The 16,520-nt window shown below is 53.0% G+C and overlaps 1 protein-coding gene across 2 annotated transcripts in view; it reads left to right on the forward strand.

Moving 5' to 3' along the window:
• The window catches only part of NEURL4 (neuralized E3 ubiquitin protein ligase 4), a 288,408-nt gene that overhangs the window by 162,901 nt on the left and 108,987 nt on the right, over nt 1-16,520 (forward strand). For both annotated transcript variants that reach the window (XM_088464392.1, XM_088464393.1), the window contains exons 13-14: nt 13,767-13,845; nt 14,026-14,201. In XM_088464392.1, the coding sequence (XP_088320518.1) occupies nt 13,767-13,845; nt 14,026-14,201 (255 nt within the window). The remainder of the gene's footprint in view (nt 1-13,766; nt 13,846-14,025; nt 14,202-16,520) is intronic.

The following is a 16,520-nucleotide window of genomic DNA, read 5'->3' on the forward strand; positions in this document are numbered from 1 at the left end:
CCTAGGGACTCCTTGGGAGTTAGTAGTGGTTCTTCGTTAACTCCGGGGAAAGTTAATGGAACCGCTGGTTGTGATAGCCATTACATGGTCTATTGCTTTGGCTTTCTCTCTTTCTCTCAGGGAGTTTATATCACCCAGGTGAGTGTCGGAATTGGGAGCGTTCTCATGTGGCTCCCTCTTCTGGAGGGCATCTTGTCAGGGTGTGAGTTGCTCTCACCCTGTGTTTCTTCTTAGTGATTTTTAGGTTCCATATTATTCTGGAACTTATGGTGAGGCCATTCAGTCCCCAGTCCTCTCGGCTGGTGTGGCCTCATTGACTGTGGATTTATGTGATCCGTTCAGGTTCCTGACGGAAATCGGACTCCTTATTGGTGGTCTGAAATTTTGTGGTTTTAACAGGAAAGTCTGGCCGGCCTATGGCCAAATGTTGGCTGGACGGCCTCGTATGTCTTCTTCAGGGGCCTACCCATGGGTAGGCCTTTCTGTTGTTGATGCTTGTTTTTTCTCGGGCCATGTAACCCTCGTGGGTGGCTCGCTGTGGCACCTTGGCTGTTTTGCCTTGCTAGATGGCCACGTGGTCTTCTGTCCACACCTTTTTAAGGTTCTAGGCATTGGTTTCCTTTGCCTCTCCGGATGCTTCCTTTTTGGCGGCGGATTCTCCTCTCAGCACAGGAGCGTCCCCTCCCTTGGTTGAACTGCTTTGGGACATCCCCAAGGTCAACCCTGTGGACCCCCTATGGACCCTGAAGTAGAAAACAAGAGATATGGTAAGAACTTACCTTTGTTATCTCTGTTTCTACGAAGTCCATAGGGTCCACAGGGCGCCCGCCCTGACGCACCTGGCTTCGAATGGGCTGTGTGGCTGGTCACCGGTTTTCCGTCTCCCATTTCTGTGAGTATGGTTATCGAGTGTTCCAGTTTTCTCTCTCTTTTTCTCTCCTCCTCCGGCCTTTGGCTACTTACAAACTGAGGTGCCTCTGGCTTGGGGGTGGGGTTATAGGGAGAGTGGACCCAAGTGCATCCTGGGAGCTAAAAGCTTTAACTGCGTGGTGCCCGGATTTGGTTCCCAACCTATACCCCAAGGTCAACCCTGTGGACCCTATGGACTTCGTAGAAACAGAGATAACAAAGGTAAGTTCTTACCATATCTCTTGTTTTCCCTCTCACATGGGGGGAGCCGATTTCAAGTAGTATTATCCCTGCTTTGGGGCTGGTAGCCAGGTTCATTCTGGATATAGAGAATGTCGATCCTGCACCTGTATCATACATCTCCCGTTTTCTGCCCAAGGGTGGATCTCATAGCGGGAGTCTGGCTGTCGCCAGATACGAGGAGTCACAAAGGCCTCCTGTTTCCCATTCCCTGAGGGTCCTCACAAGTAATGGAAATCCCCTACTGGGATGGATTTGTATGTTAATCATCGGGTTACAGGCATTAATACGCCTCCCATCCCGGCCTGGACGGATTTTACGGATCCGTAGGTGGTAACTTTGCCTGAAATCAATGTACTCGTTTTCAGGGCCTGTTGCCCGTCCTACCATGGCCATCGCATGGTGATGCTTTTGTGACGTTTTTCCCCTCCAACACGTCTGAGGTTCAAATATCTTTTGCCGCTCACAGAAAATATGCAGTGGTCATATGTGGGATTACCTCATGGGATGCCGGTCTTCTAACTTTCAGGGTTTCGGCGGCGTCTGTATCCCCCGCAGTACCCTATGGCTGCGTTATGGGAAAGCAGAGGTGCACACTCCTTCCATGGGGAAGTTCTTGTTTGGTCCTGACCTTGACAAGATCGTTGCATCATTGGCAGTATCACTAATGGGGAGATACCGTCTTTAGCTACTCCCACTACATTCTGACTAACTCTGTTAAGTCTTTTTGTCCTCAGGGTCAGCCTAAAGGCCTGTTTTTTCCTAGGCTGTCGGCCTCCATGGGGGCCACCATATCCAGTACCGAGCAGTCCTGGACTTCCGGACGACCCTGTTTCTACACCTGAGGATATACCCTCAGCCTGACGGGACAGGTCTACATCTGGGGAATTTCCAGAGTGAGGTTCTGATTCTCAACGGCCTCTCATTGCTCAGGCAGCCTCCTCACAGGCATTGTTACACGGGCCCTTCTTCAGACCTGATCAGGGCCTTACAATCCCAGAAAGCTATACAGTCTTTGTGGTAAGCAGAGCTATTTCGGCCAACCTCACTATCTCAGTGAGGGACTGGTTGTTCTACTTTCTTTCTGGGGCGGTGACCGACTGGTCCTCCTTTGCCTATACTCTGTCTCAAATCCCTGAATCAGATTCCAACGGTGCCTTGACTCAGGTGGAATCGTCCATGCTCCATCATCCGATGTTTGGAACCTGGGGATTTTATGGTATATCCGAGTATTCAGGATACGTACCTACGGGTACATACAGAGCCCTCTCATCAGCATGGGTTCAGGTTTGCTGTGCCACAGCAACACTTGTAAGTTTCGGGCTCTGCCTTTTGGGGCTGTCCTCAACTCCACCGGGGTTTACCAGCTTTATGGATTTTCTGACAGTTCACCTGTTCAGTGTATCCGAATGCTCCTTTCTCTGGACGGTCTCCTGCTTTTAGCAGGATCACCAAGGTACTTTACCGCCAGGTCAGGATAACCGTGGCTTCTTCTCGGCACAGATAATTAGTCAACGGAGAAAAAGTCCTCCCTGCATCCCTCACAGGGTTTTCTTCATCTGGGAGCACTGCTGGATTCTCAGAATCTGAGAATTTTTCTGGCGTAAGACAAGATCTCCACTCTTCAACTTGGAGTGTGCGGATATCTACGCAGTCGACATATGTCATTACTCTTTGTGATGCGCGGTCTACCAGAGTGTCTACCTTTTGGTAGGGTGGAATGTGCTCAGTTCCATTCCAGGCCTTGCCATAATTGACTCCCCTCCAGATGGATCGAGTTTTTTCCATCGGATCGCTGTTCGAACGATGATACTTTCTCCGGAGGCGAGTTGGTCTCTGTCCGGGTGGCTATGGCCATCTCGTCCAGGGTATTCTTTGCTAAAGACAGTGTCTGGTCCGCATTCGTTTCGGGGCAGTTGGACGTCTGTCGCTTCTGCTCTGCCACTTAACTTGTTGATACTTTAGGCTGTCTTGGACTTTCACTCTGGCCTAACCCATTTGTCACGGTAAACCTGAATAGGTTCAGTCCGACAGTGTCACAACAGTGGCTTCCATCTAGGCAACACTGGTAGTTGGGTGGCAATGTCAGGAATGTCACCCATTCTGACGTAGTCCAAGGGTCTTCTCCTGGCCAACTCTGCGGTGTTTATTCCCGGAGCTCTCCATTGGGAAGCGGGCTTCCTCAGCCGTCACGGCGTGCATCCCGGGGACTAGTCTCTTCTCCAAGAGAGGTTTCAACTCCTGGTGAGCAGAGTGGGCCTCCCTGAGGGGATTGATCCCCATGGCCTTCTGACTCAATCACACATTACCGGTGTTACAGTCCAGCTCTAGGAGTACTGAAGCTACCTTCAGTGACTCTTTGTCAGTGAAGTGGTCCTTCCACTTTGTGTACCTGTGTCCTCCGGTCTCACTTCTTCCTCGAGGTCTTCGGAAGTTTAATTCGAGACGGAGGGGCTTTCCTTCTGGGGGCTCCAGGTCGTCCCAGACATCACTGGTACTAAGATTTTCGGAGTCTCCTCATCGATGCTCCGTTCCTACTGCTTCACTATCTGGACCTGTTGTCTCAGGGTCCTTGTTTTTCCCTGGATCTGGATCGCTTGTCTTTAACTGCGCCCCTACTGTGGTCCTCGGGCTTCCCTGGCTCTGTCTTCATTGAGATGTTTAGAGCAGATAGGCCAGACTTTGCTGGGATCTGCCACGGACTGTGGCATACATAATTTTTATGGTATCGTACCTGTCGATACGATCCTCCGGTGTCCAGGATTTCCAGATATTCTGGCATTCCTTCCGGCTGGCTTGGGTTTCACCCTTGGCCTGGCCTTCCTGACAGTGCGGATCTCTACGCTGTCGGTATGGTTAAGATATGGAATTGCTCCGCTCTGGTATCCAGTTCATCCTTTGGAGTGTTTTCTGGATTATGCCTCCACTTGTCCTCCCTAGGGACTCCTGGGGAGTTAGTAGTGGTTCTTTGTTCCCTCCGGGGACAGTCAATGGAACCGCTGGTTGTGATAGCCATTACATGGTCTATTGTTTAAGCTCTCTCTCTCTCTCTCTCTCTTTCAAGGTGTTTAAATCAACCAGGAGAGTGTCTGAATTGGGAGCGTTCTCATGTGGCTCCCTCTTCTGGAGGGCATCATGTCAGGGTGTGAGTTGCTCTCGCCCTGTGTTTCTTCTTAAAGTGGTTTTTAGGTTCCATATTATTCTGGAACTTATGGTATGGCCATTCAGTTCCCAGTCCTCTCGGCTGGTGTGGCCTCATGGACTGTGGTCCGGCCTCTGTGGATTTATGTGATCCATTCAAGTTCCTGACGGAAATCGGACTCCTTATTGGTGGTCTGAGATTTCTGGTTTTAACAGGAAAGGATGGCCGGCCTATGGCCAAATGTTGGCTGGACGGCCTCGTATGTTTTCTTCAGGGGCCTACCCATGGGTAAGCCTTTCTGTTGTTGATGCTTGTTTTTTCTCGGGCCATGTAACCCTCGTGGGTGGCTCGCTGTGGCGCCTTGGCTGTTTTACCTTGCTAGGTGGCCACCTGGTCTTCTGTCCACACCTTTTTAAGGTTCTAGGCATTGGTTTCCTTTGCCTCTCAGGATGCTTCCTTTTTGGCGGCGGATTCTCCTCTCAGCACAGGAGCGTCCCCTCCCTTGGTTGAACTGCTTTGGGACATCCCCAAGGTCAACCCTGTGGACCCCCTATGGACCCTGAAGTAGAAAACAAGAGATATGGTAAGAACTTACCTTTGTTATCTCTGTTTCTACGAAGTCCATAGGGTCCACAGGGCGCCCGCCCTGACGCACCTGGCTTCGAATGGGCTGTGTGGCTGGTCACCGGTTTTCCGTCTCCCATTTCTGTGAGTATGGTTATCGAGTGTTCGAGTTTTCTCTCTTTTTCTCTCCTCCGGCCTTTGGCTACTTACAAACTGAGGTGCCTCTGGCTTGGGGGTGGGGTTATAGGGAGAGTGGACCCAAGTGCATCCTGGGAGCTAAAAGCTTTAACTGCGTGGTGCCCGGATTTGGTTCCCAACCTATACCCCAAGGTCAACCCTGTGGACCCTATGGACTTCGTAGAAACAGAGATAACAAAGGTAAGTTCTTACCATATCTCTTGTTATTACATACAGTATGGCCACAGAACACTTACCGTATGGCCAGCATCATACATATTGCATACAGTATGGCCACAGGGCACTTACCGTATGGCCAGCATCGTACATATTACATACAGTATGGCCACAGGGCACTTACCGTATAGCCAGCATCATACATATTACATACAGTATGGCCACAGAACACTTACCGTATGGCCAGCATCGTACATATTACATACAGTATGGCCACAGACCACTTACCGTATAGCCAGCATCGTACATATTACATACAGTATGGCCACAGAGCACTTACCGTATAGGCAGCATCATACATATTACATACAGTATGGCCACAGACCACTTACCGTATGGCCAGCATCATACATATTACATACAGTATGGCCACAGAACACTTACCGTATGGCCAGCATCGTACATGTCACATACAGTATGGCCACAGGGCACTTACCATATGGCCAGCATCGTACATATTACATACAGTATGGCCAGCATCATACATATTACATACAGTATGGCCACAGAACACTTACCGAATGGCCAGCATCGTACATATTACATACAGTATGGCCACAGAGCACTTACCGAATGGCCAGCATCGTACATATTACATACAGCATGGCCACAGAGCATTTACCGTATGGCCAGCATCGTACATATTACATACAGTATGGCCACAGACCACTTACCGTATGGCCAGCATCGTACATATTACACACAGTATGGCCACGGAACACTTACCGTATGGCCAACATCGTACATATTACATACAGTATGGCCACAGAGCACTTACCGTATGGCCAGTATCATACATACTTCAGGGTCCATAGGGGGTCCACAGGGTTGACCTTGGGGGTATAGCTGGATCTGGATCCACTGGCACCACGCAGTTAAAGCTTTGCTGCTCCCAGGATGCACTTGGGTCCGTCCTCCTCTATACCCCGCCCCTGAGCCACAGCACCTCAGTTTTAGTTGGTGCCCGGCCGGAGCCCCTAAGCTTTATTTTTAAAGATTTTATTATTTTTTTTATTTTATTTTTTTATACTATCTTCCGAAAGGCAGCATCAGACTGTCCATCTGGTCGTCCACGCTGCCGCTCCAACAGCCCAGCTGGTGCTGCGACGCCAGTACTGATCCGGGGATCGCAGCGGGACCCCGGAGTCAGTGCTAGCGTGGTTCCGGGAGCTCCCACTGACTGCTGCCGGACTCAAGGGGCCAGGTAAGCTGCTTGCAGCGCTTCGCGCTGCGCACGGGGAAACTAATGCATTCTTTTAGCCGCCGGTCTCTGGGGACAGACCGGCGGCGCTAGTAGCGGCGGGCTCCCCCCCTCTGTGGCATACCCCGCATGTCTGCTGACCTACAGGGTGTAAGACCGGCGGGGAACCGGCGTCCCTCGGGTTTCATTACTAGCAGGGGAGGCAGGCTTCCCTGGTTTAGCGGCTCCTCCCCTCAGCCCAGCGCGCCTTCTCTCATGTGTGCTGGCGTCGCTGGGCTGTTATCTCCTGGCCACTCCTCCTCAGAGCTCTCCGGCGGCCATCTTCTCAGTGGCAGCAACGCAGAGCTCCCAGGCAGGCTTCCAGTGGACCAGTCCCCCTGCGTACCTCTCCCCCTGATCAGGACAGTGTTCGCAGCGCTATAGCCCTCCCAGACACTGAATCTGGGAGGGTGACTGTAGCGGAAGGTGCAGTGAGTATAACTTCTCTGCATGGTATGTGACTATTACTAGTGCTGCCTGTCTGTGCTTATTTCTACTTACTGTCAGCTTATACCTATCCCTTTCCTTCTCCTATGGCCCGCAGGTGCGTGGGGGAGGGGTGTTCTTTCTGTGTAACCTCACTTATATAGATCTACGTATTTGTGAGGTCCGTCACATACTGCGGTGTGCTCCTAGTACCATATTGTGGGCTGTTTGGGTTGCATACTTGGGAGTGCGCAGGTGGTTATACGCCTTACCTCGTTTCGGTGAGACACTTTTATTGCAAAAAGTTTGTGTCATGTCTGATGAGGAGAAGGAGCGCTCTGAGGCTCCTGTGTTGTTTTCCTGCCGTCGCTGTTCGGCAGGGGTTGACGGGGCGGATTTGTCTCAGGACGGTCTGTGCGGTTGGTGCCAGTTGGTACCTGGTCCCTCTAAACCCCCGGTGGCGCAGGATCCTCCGTGGGCGATGTTTACGCAAGTGCTGGCGTCGATCGCGGACCGACTTGCGGTCCCGACTGCGGCCCCTTCTAGGGCGTTGCCCCAGCCTACCATCACCCGTTCCCCGGGTGTGACGCGTCTGGTGCAGTCTCCTCCTGGGTCTCAGACTGTGGGTCCTTATGCGGGTTTACCTGTATACGTGCAATCCCCCACGGTGCCGCAGCAGTCGATGGTACCTTTTCAGGGGTATCCTCAGGCAGTACCCCCTCCTTGGGTGGACGTCCTCTCCAGCTCTATTCAGAGCCTGGTGGCTTCGTCATCGGCCTTTCAAACTATGTTGCACAGTGATTTGCCCCCACGGGCGTCCAAGTGACTCGTTCCGGCTTCACTGGCGGCTCAGTTCACGGACACGGACGTGTCTTCGGATGATGGGGAGATCCGTGAAGACTCTGACTGGGATGGCGGGGCCCAGAAGGTGGAGGCTAAGTCTTCCATTAATGTGCCGGCATTGGTTAGGGCGGTGCAGGCCATCCTTCACATTGAGGAGGATGTGCCGGCCCCAGGTCAAAGTACCCAAATTTTAAGAAGGCCAAAGTAGCTTTGACGGTTTTCCCCTGTCCGATCAGTTGACGGATCATATGGCAGGGGCCTGGCAGTTGCCCAGCAAGAGGTTCCAACCGCAGAAGCGGTTGGCTTCAAACTATCCGTTTCCGGAGGCTCATTGCAGGAAGTGGGAAACTCCTCCCGCGGTGGATTCCCACGTTACCCGCTTAATTAAAAGCTCTACGCTGCCTTTGCCGTCGATCTCCTCCCTGAAAGATCCCACGGACAGGAAAGTGGAGACTTGTTTAAAGTCTATCTACTTTCTCTCGGGGGCGGTGGCCCGTCCGTCCATGGCCATCTCTTGGGTGGCTAAGGCCATCGAGAGCTGGGCCAATGCTTTGGAGGATACCTTTCCGGAGGATGCTCCGGAGATCCAGAGAGCGTTGATAGGTCAAATGCGGGATGCGGCTTCCTATATTGGGGAAGCATCGTTAGATGCAAGCCTGCTGACCTCTCGGGTGTCGGCTGCAGCTGTGTCGGCGTGTCGGTCCTTGTGGCTGAGGTCTTGGAGAGCTAACGCTGACTCCAAAAAGGGGCTGGAGGCCTTACCTTTTAATGGGGAGTTGCTTTTTGGTCCAGACTTGGACAAAATTGTGGACACTCTGGCTAAGTCTAAATCAGCCTTCCTCCCTTCGGCTTCTGCACCTACCAAGGTACGGAGCTCTGCCTTTCGGTCCTTTCGGGTTCAGGGCAAGGCCAAAGGTCAATCCTTTCCGAGGCAGTCGACGACCAAGGCCGCTTCTAAGCCCAAGAAGCAGGCCTGGAGTGCCAGGCGCCCTTCTTCCAAGCAGGAAGATAAACCTTCTGCCTGATGGGACGGGCCTCCCTCTGGGGGACCTCAGAGTGGGAGGCCGACTTCTTCTATTTGCCCAGTGCTGGCACAATACCACCACGGATGCCTGGGTTCGAGAAGTGGTCTCCCAGGGGTACGCCCTGTCTTTTCGGCACAGACCGCCCCACCAGTTTTTCTGCACGAGTCCTTCTCAGGATATTACCAAGACCTTACAGATTCAGGAAGCTATAGAGTCCTTGCTGAAAGCAGGGGTCATTGTTCCCGTTCCTCAATTACAACGAGGAATGGGGTACTATTCTTCTTTGTTTCTGGTGCGGAAACCCTATGGTTCTCATCGCCCTATCCTCAACTTGAAGTCTCTGAACAAATTCCTCAGAGTTCCCAAGTTCAGGATGGAAACGTTACGTTCCATCATTCTGGCGATGGAACCGGGGGATTACATGGTCTCCCTGGATATCCAGGACGCCTATCTCCATGTTCCGATAGCACCTTCGCACCAGCGGTATCTGAGGTTCGCTATCCTTCAGCATCATTATCAGTTCCGGGCGCTACCATTTGGCCTCTCCATGCCACCGAGGGTATTCACAAAGGTTATGGCAGCTATGGCCGCACATCTTCGGAACCAGAATGTACGGCTGCTGCCGTATCTGGACGACCTCCTGTTGCTGGCGAGCTCCCCGGAGGTACTGCTTCAACATCTCCACCTGACTATCGCTTGCCTGCAAGCGCACGGGTGGTTAATAGCCGGCCAGAGGAGGAAGCCTTCCCTGTTACAGCGGCTCCTCCCCTCAGCTCAGCGCGCCTTTCAGTGTCTAAAGTCTCACTTGGGGTTACTTCACCATACTTCCCTTTTCATCTCAGGGTATCTCGCAGTTTCTTGCACTCTTCCCCTGTGACACAGACTACCGCTCCCTGCAGGGGTTTTTCGCAGTATATGAATTCCCCCTGGTGCCACAATAGTCTGTCATGCCCCTTGCAGGGATTACCGCAACAGCCACCCTGGGTGGATGTCGTTTTTTTACGAAACGCAAATTGGCGTGTTTTACGCCCTGTGGTTACTTCCCGGTTGACTCTGCCGTGAACTGGATACTGTTTTGGGCTCTTTCCCTCTTACACGGGGGGGAAGCCTATTTCAGGTATTATTATCCCTGTTTTAGGGCTGGTAGCAGGTCCATTCTGGTTAGAGTGAATGTTGACCTGCACCTGTATCATACACCCTCAGTATTACGTGCCTTCAGGTTCCCTGTTGCTGACTAGCGGGTGGATCGCATGACGGGACTCTGGCTGTTGCCAGATATGAGGTATTACAACAGTGTTTGGCCTCCTGTCCCAAATTCCCTGAGGGTCATCATGAGCCCCTCCTGGGGTGGATGGGCGTGTTACTCGTATGATTACAGACGTTACTACGCATCCCATTCCTGCGTGGTCGGATACTTCGGATCCGTAGGGTGTAACTCTGCCTGAAATCAGTATACTCGCTTTCAGGAGTTGTTACCCATCCTACCATGGCTATAGCATGGTTGGTTAATACTATTGCATACTGAGCTGATGCATTTGTAATGTTTTTTCCCCACCAACACGTCTGGGGTTCAAATGTATTTGGTCGCTCACGTAATATATGCAGTTGTCATAGGTGGAAATGCCTATATTGGATACCAGTCTCCTAACTTTCAGAGTTCCGGCTGCGACTGTATCCTCCGTAATACCCTATGGCTGCGCTCTGGGTATGCAGAGGTGCAGATACCATCTATAGGGTAGATCTTGTTTGGTCCTGACCTTGACAAAATTGTAGTAACATTTGGGGGTATTACTAACGACAAGTTTACCGCCTTCAGCTACTCCCACTACAAGGCCTCAGACTAAATCTGTTACGTCTTTTGGCCTTCACGGTCAGCCTAATGGCCTGTTTCTTCCTAGGCTGTCGGCCTATACAAGGGCCGCCATATCCAGTACCGAGCAGACCTGGGCTTCCAGTCGACCCTGCTTCTGAACCTAAGGATAAATCTTCAGCCTGACGGGACAGGTCTACAACTGGGGGATTCCAGAGTGAGATACCGACTTTCTCAGTTCACCCAGTGCTATTGTTAAGTGACCATGGATGCTCAGGCGACCTCTTTCCATGTGGTGGTACGTGTTTCCTTCTTCAGACCCGAACGGGGTCTTTCAAATCCAGAAAGCTATACAGTCTTTGCGGTAAGCAGAGCTATTTAGGCCATCCTCACTATCTCAGCGAGGGACTGGTTGTTCTGATTTCTTTCTGGTGCAGTGGCTGAATGGTCCTCTTTGGACTATTCTGTCTCAATTCCCTGAACCAGTTCCTACAGGTATCTGGGCTCAGGAGGAGTCCACCATGCTCCATCATCCCAAGTTTGGAACCTGGGGACTTTATGGTGTCTCTGAATATTCAGGTCACGTACTTACGGGTACATATAGAGCCCTCTCATCAGCATGGGCTCAGGTTTGCTGTGCCACAGCAACACTTAAAATTTTCGGGCTCTGCCTTTTGGGACTGTCCTCAGCCCCATCGGGGTTTACTAGCTTTATGGATTTTCTGACAGTTCACCTGTTCAGTGTATCCGACTGCTCCAGTATCGGGATGGCCTCCTGCTCTTAGCAGGATCACTGAGGTACTTGACAGCCAGGTCAGGATAGCCATGGCTTCTTCAGGGAACAGATGTTTAATCAACGTGGAAAAAGTCCTCCCTACATCCCTCAAAGGGTATTCTTCATCTGGGAGCATTGCTGGATCTCAGAATCTGAGAATTCTTCTGGCGTAAGACAAGATATTCACTCTTCAGCTAGGAGTGTTCGGATGTCTACGCAGTCAACATATGTCATTACTCTCTATTATCCGCGGTCAAATATCCAGAGTGTCTTCTTTTGGAAGGGTGGAATGTGCTCAGTTCCATTCCAGGCCTTGCCATAATTGGCCCCTCTCCAGATGGATTGAGTTTTTTCCATCGGATCGCTGTTCAAATGATGATGCTCTCTCCGGAGGTGAATCCATCTCTGTCTGGGTGGCTATGGCCATCTCGTCCAGAGTATTCTTTGCTACGGACAGTGTCTGGTCCGCATTCATTTTGGGGTTATTGGAAGTCTGTTGCTTCCGCCCTGCCAATTTACTTGTTGGATCTTTAGGCTTTCTTGGGCCTTCACTCTGGCCTAACACATATTTCAGGTTAAACCTGAAAGGGTTCAGTCCGACAGTGTCACAACAGTGGTTTCCATCTAGGCAACACTGGATGTTGGGTGGCAATGTCAGGAATGTCACAAATTCGGACATAGTCCAAGGGTCTCCTCCTGGCCATCTCTGCAGTGTTCATTCTGGGAGCTCTCCATTGGGAAGCGGGCTTCCTCAGCTGTCACGACGTGCATTACGGGGAGTAGTCTCTTCTCCAAGAGAGGTTTCAACTCCTGGTGAGCTGAGAGGGCCTCCCTGAGGTGATCCTCATGGCCTTCTGACTCTATCACACACTACCGGTGTTACAGTCCAGCACTAGGGGTACTGAAGCAACCTTCAGTAACTCTTTGTCAGTGACGTGGTCCTTCCACTTTGTGTGCCTGTGTCCTCCAGTCTCACTTCTTCCTCGAGGTCTAATTCGAGACGGAGGGGCTTTCCTTCTGGTGGCTCCAGTTCGTCCCAGACATCACTGGTACTTTTTGGAGTCTCCTCATCAATGCTCCGTTCCTACTGCTTCTCTGTCCGGATCTGTTGTCTCAGGGTCCTTGTTTTTCCCTGGACCTGGATCGTTTGTCTTTGACTGCTTCCCTACTGTGGTCCTAGGGCTTCCCTGGCTCTGTCATCATTGAGATGTTTAGAGCACATAGGCCAGACTTTGCTGGGATCTACCACAGACTGTGGCATACATAACTCTTATGGTATCGTACCTGTCGCTACGATCCTCCGGTGATTTGGATTTCCAAAAGTTCTGGCATTTCTTCCAGCTGGCTTGAGTCTCGCCCTCTGCCTGGCCTTCCTGTCAGTGCGGATTCTGCACTGTCAGTTTGGTTTGGAGGTGCAATTACTCCACTCTCTGGTATCCGGTTCATCCTTCAGGGTGTTTTTTCTGGATTATGCCTCCCTTTATCTTCCTTAGGGGCTCCTTGGGATTTAATAGTGGTTCTTCGTGCCCCCCTGGGGCTTTCATTTGAACCACTAGCCTTGGTAGCCATTACATGGTCTATAGCTTAGACTCACTCTCTCTCTCATGGCGTTGGCATCCGCCAGGAGAGTGTCGGAAGGGTTCACCATGTCAGGGGTGTGAGTTGCACTCGCCCCTGGGTCTTTTCCTAACGTGGTTTTTAAGTTCCATATTATTCTGGAACTTATGGTACTGACATTTTCGTCAACAGTCCTCTCGGCTGGTGTGGCCTCATTGACTGTGGTCCGGGCCTCTCCAGATTTATGTGATCCGTTCAGGTTCCTTCAGGATCTCAGACTCCTTATTTGTGGTCTTTGGACTTCACAGGGAAGGATGGCCGGCCGCTAATTTGACATTGGCTAGATAACTTCGTATGACTATCTCAGGGGCCTTCACATAGGATAGGCCTTTCTGTTTTGGTTTATACTTATTCTACTGGAGCTGTGGGTCCCTAGGGGCGGGGTTCTAGGGAGAGTGGACCCAGTGCATCCTGGGAGCTAAAAGCTTTAACTGCGTGGTTCCCGGATTTGGTTCCCAACCTATACCCAAGGTCAACACTGTGGACCCTATGGTCTTCGTAGAAACAGAGATAATAAAGGTAAGTTCTTACCATATCTCTTGTTATTACATACAGTATGGCCACGGAGCACTTACCGTATGGCCAACATACATGTCACCACCCCCCACCCTCTGCCGCTGCTCAGGCCCCACCCCCTGCCGCTGCGCAGGCTCCACCAGATTTGCTAATTTCTTCTGCACCTTTATTCCTGGGAAAGTGATATTATAGGATATATTATAATACTGTTCTCTGCATATAACAGCCACATGCATCCCCCCCAGGTGTCACTGCGATTCGTCCTGAGGATCTGGAGTTTCCCAACACAATGACGGACATTGACTATGATACGTGGATGCTGAGGTATGAGTCTCCCTACCAATGTCTCCTCATGGTGAGTTGTAGACCGGGCTTAGCGCTTGTTCTGGGTTCTGCCCCTCTCCGTGTTCTTGCCGCGCTCTCTAGGAAGGCGCGTAGCCCTTCTCTCTGCTAGGGATGTTGTTGTATAGACCCCACAATGTCTGACACTGCTCCCCACTCTAGCGGCACCGCCATCATGCAGGATGGAAACACCCTGAGGAACAATTACGGCTGCGATCTGGATTCCTTGGGAGCCGGTTCTAGGATTGGAATGATGAGAACAGCGACAGGAGATCTACATTATTATATTAATGGTGAAGACCAAGGTGTGGCCTGTACAGGGCTTCCGTCTGGGAGAGGTGAGCGTGGGTGGGCGAGGTGAGAGAGGTGTGTGCGGGGGAGTGGGGGAAGGAGGGGTGAGCATGGGTGGGCGAGGTGAGAGGTGTGTGTGCGCGGGGGGAGGGGGCGAAGGAGGGGTGAGGTGGGTGTGTGTGTGTGTGGGAGGTGTGTGTGTGTGGGAGGTGTGTGTGTGTGGGAGGTGTGTGTGTGTGGGAGGTGTGTGTGTGTGGGAGGTGTGTGTGTGTGGGAGGTGTGTGTGTGTGGGAGGTGTGTGTGTGTGTGTGGGAGGTGTGTGTGTGTGTGTGGGAGGTGTGTGTGTGTGTGGGAGGTGTGTGTGTGTGTGTGGGAGGTGTGTGTGTGTGTGTGGGAGGTGTGTGTGTGTGTGTGTGGGAGGTGTGTGTGTGTGTGTGGGAGGTGTGTGTGTGTGTGGGAGGTGTGTGTGTGTGTGTGTGGGAGGTGTGTGTGTGTGTGTGTGTGTGTGGGAGGTGTGTGTGTGTGTGTGGGAGGTGTGTGTGTGTGTGTGGGAGGTGTGTGTGTGTGTGTGGGAGGTGTGTGTGTGTGTGTGGGAGGTGTGTGTTGTGTGTGTGGGAGGTGTGTGTGTGTGTGTGTGGGAGGTGTGTGTGTGTGTGTGTGGGAGGTGTGTGTGTGTGTGTGTGTGTGGGGGAGGTGTGTGTGTGTGTGGGGGGGAGGTGTGTGTGTGTGTGGGGGGGAGGTGTGTGTGTGTGTGGGGGGGAGGTGTGTGTGTGTGTGTGTGTGTGTGGGGGAGGTGTGTGTGTGTGTGTGGGGGAGGTGTGTGTGTGTGTGTGGGGGAGGTGTGTGTGTGTGGGGGAGGTGTGTGTGTGTGTGTGGGGGAGGTGTGTGTGTGTGTGTGGGGGAGGTGTGTGTGTGTGTGTGGGGGAGGTGTGTGTGTGTGGGGGAGGTGTGTGTGTGTGGGGGAGGTGTGTGTGTGTGGGGGAGGTGTGTGTGTGTGGGGGAGGTGTGTGTGTGTGGGGGAGGTGTGTGTGTGTGTGGGGGAGGTGTGTGTGTGTGGGGGGGAGGTGTGTGTGTGTGGGGGAGGTGTGTGTGGGGGAGGTGTGTGTGTGTGTGTGTGGGGGAGGTGTGTGTGTGTGTGGGGGAGGTGTGTGTGTGTGGGGGAAGTGTGTGTGTGTGGGGGAAGTGTGTGTGTGTGTGGGGAAGTGTGTGTGTGTGTGGGGGAAGTGTGTGTGTGTGGGGGGGGGAGGTGTGTGTGTGTGGGGGGGGAGGTGTGTGTGTGTGTGTGGGGGGGGTAGAGGTGAGTGCTCTGGGTGTGTGGGGGAGATTTGAGTGCAGGGGGCGTGTGTGTGAGTGAGGTGAGTGCAGGGGGCGTGTGTGTGGGGGGGGGTAGAGGTGAGTGCTCTGGGTGTGTGGGGGAGATTTGAGTGCAGGGGGCGTGTGTGTGGGGTAGAGGTGAGTGCACTGGGTGTGGGGGAGAGGTGAGTGCAGGGGGTGTGTGTGTGTGTGTGTGTGTGTGTGTGTGGGGTAGAGGTGGGGGAGATTTGAGTGCAGGGGGCGTGTGTGTGTGTGTGGGGTAGAGGTGAGTGCACAGGGTGTGGGGGAGAGGTGAGTGCAGGGGGCGTGTGTGTTTGTGGGGTAGAGGTGAGTGCACTGGGTGTGTGGGGGAGATTTGAGTGCAGGGGGCATGTGTGTGGGGTAGAGGTGAGTGCACTGGGTGTGGGGTAGAGGTGTGCAGGGGGCGTGTGTGTGGGTGAGAGGTGAGCGCAGCGGGTGTGTGTGGGAGAGGAGCGCAGCGGGTGTGTGTGTGTGGGGGAGAGGTGAGCGCAGCGTGTGTGTGTGTGGTTGAGAGGTGAGCGCAGCGGGCGTGTGGGGGAGAGAAGCGCAGCGGGTGTGTGTGGGGTAGAGGTGAGTGCACTGGGTGTGTGGGGGAGAGGTGAGTGCAGGGGGCGTGTGTGTGTGTGTGGGGTAGAGGTGAGTGCACTGGGTGTGTAGGGGAGATTTGATTGCAGGGGGCGTGTGTGTGGGTGAGAGGTGAGCGCAGCGGGCGTGTGTGGGAGAGGAGCGCAGCGGGTGTGTGTGTGGGAGAGGTGAGTGCAGCGTGTGGGTGAGAGGTGAGCGCAGCGGGCGTGTGGGGGAGAGAAGCGCAGCGGGTGTGTGTGTGGGGTAGAGGTGAGTGCACTGGGTGTGTGGGGGAGATTTGAGTGCAGGGGACGTGTGTGTGGGATAGAGGTGAGTGCACTCGGTGTGGGTGAGAGGTGAGCGCAGCGGGCGAGCGGAGCGTGGGGGAGGTGGGTGTGGGGGGGAGGTGTGTGTGTGTGTGCGGGGGAGTGGTGAGTGCAGGGGGCGTGCGTGCGGGGGAGAGGTGA

The sequence above is a fragment of the Taudactylus pleione genome, unplaced genomic scaffold, assembly GCF_031769625.1.
Source record: "Taudactylus pleione unplaced genomic scaffold, aTauple2 ptg001664l, whole genome shotgun sequence".
NCBI classification, from domain to species: Eukaryota; Metazoa; Chordata; class Amphibia; order Anura; family Myobatrachidae; genus Taudactylus; species Taudactylus pleione.